The sequence below is a fragment of the Hordeum vulgare genome, chromosome 3H (assembly GCF_904849725.1).
Source record: "Hordeum vulgare subsp. vulgare chromosome 3H, MorexV3_pseudomolecules_assembly, whole genome shotgun sequence".
In the NCBI taxonomy this organism is placed as follows: domain Eukaryota; kingdom Viridiplantae; phylum Streptophyta; class Magnoliopsida; order Poales; family Poaceae; genus Hordeum; species Hordeum vulgare.
In genome coordinates this window covers 437,077,872-437,084,750 of record NC_058520.1, presented here as the reverse complement: position 1 = coordinate 437,084,750, position 6,879 = coordinate 437,077,872, and the positions used below count along the sequence as shown (strand labels likewise).

Genomic DNA, 6,879 nt, shown 5'->3' with positions numbered 1-6,879 from the left:
CGAGAGAGCGTCGCCCATGTCGTTTCCCGGTGCACGTGACTGCTCCGCATTCGAACGACACCGCGGCCGGGCATCGCCCTACATTAAGGACACGAGGTTGCCGAGGAACCTAGTCCGACACCACTCCGTTCGTTCGTCTGCCGCCCACGATTGCCATAGCCCCGATATATAAATTCAAGCCCCGTTCATAGCCTGAGTCATCCTCATACGGTCCCTTTTTTCTCTCCGCACCACTCTCACCATGGCCTCCACGCGCTCAAAAACCTCTGAGACGAACTGTTGTTGGAGCAGAAGAAGGAGATTGCCACCGTTGTTGTTGGTTGGTAGACCGGCGGACAGACGGAGGCCGACGATGTCGCATTGAAGGACGCGGGTGAGGACGAGCCGGCGCAATACTGCTCGCCGGTGCATGATAGCATGACCATCGATGAGGCCCGTGCTAACTATATGGACATGGTGCGGGAGGAGCAGTTCCATCAGGCGCTGGCCAACCAGGCATACAACCTCGAGCTCCTCGAGGGGCACCATCAAGCAGAGGAGCAGCTCGCTGTCAAGAGGGCCATCGCGCCGTGCACGGACGTGACAGAGTTGCTCGAGTCCTACCGTCTTGCCCGTGAGATCTGCCTCAAGTGCTCGCAGTACAACTAGCGTCAGGCATAACTAGAGGCCGCCTACGAGGAGATGGACGAGGCGGCGGATGAGGTACGGGACAAGATCGACGACGAGGAGGTCAACCCCGGCTTTACCAAGACCACACCCCTGTGCCACGACCACAAAGTCGACACGTCCGCAGGTGCCGTCGACAACGAGAAAGAGTAGTGCATGGTCTGTTGTCGTCGCTCGGGTTCCAAGAAGGGCACCACTTCTTCCCTTCCGTTGAAGCTAAGCTTGGCGGGCTTATCATCAGTGGTCGACTAGGTGCTGTTGCAGTGGAGGCAGAGCGGGAGAGCGTTGAGGCAGAACCAAAAAAGACGAAGGCAAGAGCCGAAGATTCGGTTCTCGGGGCTCACCAGGGGACACGGGGAACAGACGTCGGAGGCCATTTAGATTAGATGATTAGCTCAAGTATGTTTAAAATTATATCTCTTAGTTAATGTATGTTTAAAATATAATAAATATCATTCGATTTATATAAAATGAATTTTAAAATATATACGGATAATGTTGAATGACGGCCTTCGATGTGATCCGTTCGAATACGAATGCGAAAGCAAATTTACATGTCATCGTAGACGCCCATAGCTCGATCGGACCAAGCATATGTGCACCATGAATAAGAAATTTTTATATAGGGAAAGTGCACCATGTGAATTGATAAAACGATGATAGTCTCTCACTACTGGTGATTGGCTACTAAGACTAGAGGCGGACTTGGGCGCAAGAACTACTTTACCAAATCAATCTCCACGGAGGATTTGACATAGCCATGTCCAGGTCACATCGATCGCACTAACTCAAGCTTGCACAGTGATCGGACTGCATGGTTGGTACTACTTGGTAGGCAGAACCCAACAGTGGCAACCAAGCAAATTGGGAATCCAAATCTAGCTCCTCTATGACATAGCAGTGGCGGATAAGATAGTAATGTACATGTAATAATCAACCCATCTCATGGACACAGAAAATAGAGACATGGCGGTGCCAGTAACTAGAGCGATCAACGACATGGATGCAGCAACATTAGTGGCTTGATTCGTTTCTCATGTGAGGCTGGGGCACAGGCCGGCGCCCGGCGGCTTGACATGGTCGGCGGCGGCCGCCCACATCTCCGCCTGCGCGTTGGGGAAGTAGCAAGCGGAGAGCTCCTGGAGGGACGACGCCCTGCTGTCCTGCACTTGCAGCAGCGACGCCCCGAACCCGCCGAACAGGTCTGCCTGCGAGAAGTCGCCGCCCCCGACGAGCTCGGGCAAGAACATGTCCTCGAAGGCCATGTTGATGGCCCAGCTGTTGGCCGCGGCCGGCGTCGGCATGGGCGAGAATTCGGCGAGCGGCGCCGCGGCGTTGACGTTGTAGTGACCGAGAGTCGCCTGGTGGGATGGGGAGTACATGGCGCCGAAGCTCCCCGCGTCGCCGCTCGCGGTGGTGACGGCGGACGAGGCGGACGCCGGCGACGGCTGCATGTATGATGCGCATTGGCTCTGCGGGGCGGGCGGCGGCGTGGCGATCGTAGCGCCGCGGGCATGTCCCCGGCCGGCGGTGCCGTTGTGGTGGTGGTGGTACTGCTGCTGGTGCATGGCCATGGCCTTCTTCTTGAGCTTGGTGTTCCAGTAGTTCTTGACATCGTTGTCCGTCCTGCCGGGAAGCTTGGACGCGATGATCGACCACCTGCAGGTTGGGCACACACACCAGAGACGATCGATTGATTACTACGTACGTGACATACTGCAAGACATAATAGGCTGCAAGGAATGGCAGCTTCGGAATTTGCATGCGATCCACTGCATATGCGCTCAGCTCAGCTAAATCAATTTACCTGCTTCCGATGGAGTTGTAGAGGGAGCAGATGACCATGTCCTCCTGCTCGGTGTAGCCGCCGTGCTTGATGTCCGGCCGGAGGTAGTTGAGCCACCTCAGCCGGCAGCTCTTCCCGCACCGGTTAAGCCCTGCGCGCGCACGTACGTCAAAGCTTAGCAACCATGGAAAAGCTCGCTGGCCGGCTTTACTTCCCCCGGTTACAAAAAGACGCCGCCGGCAGCGATCGGTCCGTCCCCAGCACCGGCAGGCTAGCTAGGCTAGCTCCGGCCGGGGCGGCGACGACTGTAGCACTCGCCGCAGCCACACCCACACGTACCTGCTTTCTGCGGGAGCGCGATCCAGTTGCCGACGGCTCCGTGGCTCCGGACGTAGTTCCGCAGCAGCTCGTCCTCCTCCGGCGACCACGGCCCCCTCTTCACGCTCGCCTTGTCACAGCACGGCGCACGCCCCATCCCTTCTCCCTCTCGCTCTAGCTATCACCACCACGCCACCGAACGAATTCCCCACCCAAATCCGCCCAAACAAACACACGCCCTCCGGCGACCAGGAAGCCCCTCGTCGCCGCTGCCGCTGCCGCTGCGGCACGACAGGGCGTACGATGGACCGATCGAACCTTCCTCCGCGTAGCGGCGAGCTTGGTCTTGTGGGTGGTGGTGTGCGTTGAGGGCTCGCGGTGTTGCTGCAGGCGTTGATGGAATGGAAGGCAGCCAAGGCTAGTAGGCTTGCAGGGAGGGAGGGAGCGCGCGTTTTATACTGGGCGTCTGAGCAATCAGGGGGGTCGGGTGGGTGGGGGGGTGGGGTCGCGTACCTACGTAGTACGACCATTATCGCGACGACGCCGTCTCTGTCCCCTCTCCTCTCCCCTCGACCGTAGCATCGTTCTGCTCCATGGCCGTATTCCAGCGTGGCTACAACCGGAAATAAACTTGGTTTCGCGCGCGTATTATCGGGTTGCTGCTGTTGACTGCCGTCTGATTTCGGGGGGTCGCTTGCGTTCTACTTCTGGGCCTGGGCGTCAGGTGGTCATACTATAATTCCCCCGTCTGTACTTTGCGCGCGACGATCCACCACTTGTTGCTTGCTCGGTGGTCACGCGGAGGAGACGTCCTTAGAAAAATCCATCCGGGAAGCTGCTGTGCTGTGCGCTGCGATGCGGTCCGTCTGCGTTTCGTGCCAAATGCGCTCCACATTTCGGGGTTTTCTCTCTCTCGGTGGATCGATCGGACGGAAGACGCGTGGTTAGCAGCAGCCGCTGGAGTTTCTCTGCGTTTCATGGCCGACGTCATGCCGATCCCGTGTGTGGTGCACTGAAATTCTGATGAAATGTCGCATGCGGTCACGGATTCCAGTTGCAGAGTCAAACTGACGCAGGGCTGAAACCGATCGAGAGGGGAGCAGTTGAGTTGAGCATGCATGCAAGGAGCCATGGAGCCATGGAGCACCGATCTTCCCAACTGAATATATATATATTCTCTCCACGACAGTATAGCTAAGCTGACCGATCTCTGAAATGTGAAATCTACTAAAATCCAACTGTGGCTTGTGATGAGCGCGTCAGCTCTTGGGTCAGGGGAACGCGGTGACGCTGCTCCGTCGTCCCTGATCCACGAAAAACGCAGTGATGCTGCTTTGCTTGTCAAACTCGTGCCCATGCATGCAGATAAGCACCGTTCTAAACAAAGGGCATAGGGGCATGGCCGTACGAATACTTTGGCGACGCTTTCGGCCGAGGAAGGCCGGGAGCGTCAGAGTTTCTAATTATAAACCCAGGCGGTCAAGCGCTCTGACTCACGAGCTTGGGTGAGACCAGAGGAGCACCCGGTAATTTGCATGCAGTTACACCGACTCCGTTTGACATCACGAACTCAAACTGCATGCATGGGCGGCGCATTGACCATTGCTTCTTTCTTGGCCGGGGAGAGGGGAAGAAGACGGCAATCATGCTAGTGCACGACACGAGACACAGTGGTGCCAAGGCCGTATTATTATAAGATCACATCCATCTCTAACAAGAAAACGGTGGCAAGAAGAAGGGAAGATGCCGCTGCTCTCAGGCGCCTGCGGTTCTAGTAGCTTTGACTATTGTTTCTGTTCCGACAGCTTTCAAAGAGTTGGACTATGAGGACCTGACTAAATGCTTAAAAATGAAGTACGTCGCAACAGATTCACATGTGGTTTGTTGGGGTCGTCCCATGCTAGTATTTCTTTTACGGGAGATTATGATGTGTGTGTGTGTTTGAAATTTCCGTTGGCACGCTGTTCTGGTGAACTTTGTGCGCTTGCAGATTATACATCTTCGCTGTCATGTGGACTGAGAAGAGTTACAGGTCATCGTTGTGGAGATACGGTAACATGCTCTCATGAGATTTCGGGCGTGTTTGGTTACATTTCTCAGCAGGGCTGGCTGAGAGATGAAAACGAGCCAGGCTATGAGAAGACAAGGTAAAAAATGATGTTGTCAAGTTATTTGGTTTCCTGCATATGATGTCTTGTCATCGTGAAGCAATTTTCATTCGGTGTTTGGTTGCCTGATTCGTATAGTGATTAGTACTCCCTTCGTTTCTAAATATAAGACCTTTTAGAAATTCCACTACAAACTACATACGGATGTATTTTAGGATGTAGATTCACTCATTTTGCTCTGTATCTAGTCTATAGTAAAATCTCTAAAAGGTGATCGGAGGGAGTAGTTAACAATTATACTTACATCAAAGCACCACGGCCAGCATGGCTGCCTCGTCGGCGGGAGACATGGCCGCCTGCCCGCACGTGCCGGAGTACCTCCAACCTCGCCGCACACTTCTCCCGCGGACGATGCCGGCTTCCCAAACGCTCTCCGCCGGTGAGCAGAGCACGTGTTGGCGTAGCTAAACTTGCAGTCATCGGAGGTGTCAGCAAAGTGCAGGGAGCCGGACCACCCGATTTGGTGCCGCGTGCCGTCCGTCCACGAGCACACCGCCGCGAGCCTTGCCGCCTACTGTTGAGGCACGGGTGTGTGCCTTGCCGCGCGGCCGCCTTGCCCACGCCCGCCCTTGCAGCGCCCGCGCCCGTCATTGCCGTGTCCGCGCCGCCTCACCAAGCTAGAGCCACCACGAGCTGCGCTACCATGTCCAGGAGCTCCGCCGTGCTCCTCCACATTGCCTACGCCCTCGAGTTTGAACCGGGGATCCCCTCGTCGTAGGATCGATCGAAAGTATATTCAGAGTAGATGATTAGACTACTTGACAAAATATTTTTTTTTGTCTTTTTCCGATTTGAAAGGCACCTACTGCAGTTATAACAAGTCTGGTACACTTTACACATGCAGTTTTAATAGTATAGCAACAGAAAATAAACATGCAAATGTAAATAGAGGAGTAAGGTAGGGAGATCAAACGCATGAGGTTGACACGGCGATTTTTGGCATGGTTCCGATAGGTGGCGCTATCGTACGTCCATGTTAGTGGAGACTTCAACCCACGGAAGGTAACGGCTGCGAGAGTCCACTGTCACATCCCTGATCCCTAATAGAGTATAGCAAGCTTGTGCTCATGTCTTCTTCTTGCATCCAAGAAAATGAAATGAAATCAAAAGCAAAGCAAAGAAAAACCAAAGCAAACCCTAGCAACTCTATATTCAAAAGCAATTCAAATTTGGTGGCAAATTAAAGTTTTCAAAATGGCCATTAGAAAAGTTCATCATTCCTGATAAATGTTGAAAACAAAATATCAGGGGTGAAATATATTTTCAAAATGCTTTTGACATTTTATTTTAAAGTTAAAAGCTATTGAAATCAAATATATAATTGATTACAAATAATCCAAAGTTTTCAAAAATGCTGAAACTTTTATATATATTTGGAAATATTTCAAATAACATTTCAGCATGTTTCAAACTATTTTAGGAATAGTTTGGAGCCAAAAATAAAACAAACCAAAGTCAAAAAGCAATTAACAGAAATAGAAATGAAAAACAAATGGGAAAAGAGTTATCTGGCGCTTACCTTGGCCCAGGCCCATCTCCTCCCTTCTGTCGTCTTCCTCCTTCGCCACTCGGAGCAGGAGGTGGCCGCCACTCCCTCCGGCGCGGCCACGCACCTGTGAGCGTGCCTCGCTCGCCCGGATGAGCTGGAGAGGGAGGATAAGCCTCCCCGAGCTCGTTCCCATCCTCTCCCCTTCCTCATTCGCCCCCTGTGCCTCTTCCCCTCTTGGGCGCCATTGGAGTGATCTCGAGCTCGAGCTCCCCGGCGCTCCAGTCTCCCTCCGACCTGTCTGAGCCTCGCAGAAGAACCGCCTCGACCCCCTGAAGCTTCCCAGTGAGCCACGCAAGCCCTCGAGCCCTGCATCGAGATGTCGTCGTCGTCTTCCTCCTCGGATCCCCGGAGCTCGCCGCCGTCTTCCTCCTCGGATCCCCGGAGCTCACCGC

General features: G+C 53.9%; 1 protein-coding gene across 1 annotated transcript; it reads right to left on the bottom strand.

The window, feature by feature from the left end:
- Positions 1-1,371: 1,371 nt before the first annotated feature.
- On the bottom strand, positions 1,372-3,176 carry LOC123440106 (transcription factor RAX2-like). Its single transcript, XM_045116686.1, has 3 exons — positions 2,792-3,176; positions 2,474-2,603; positions 1,372-2,325 (listed from the first exon to the last, which is right to left on the bottom strand). Exons 1-3 carry the CDS (start codon positions 2,925-2,927, stop codon positions 1,701-1,703), a joined length of 891 nt encoding a protein of 296 aa, XP_044972621.1. The 5' UTR covers positions 2,928-3,176; the 3' UTR covers positions 1,372-1,700.
- Positions 3,177-6,879: the final 3,703 nt, after the last annotated feature.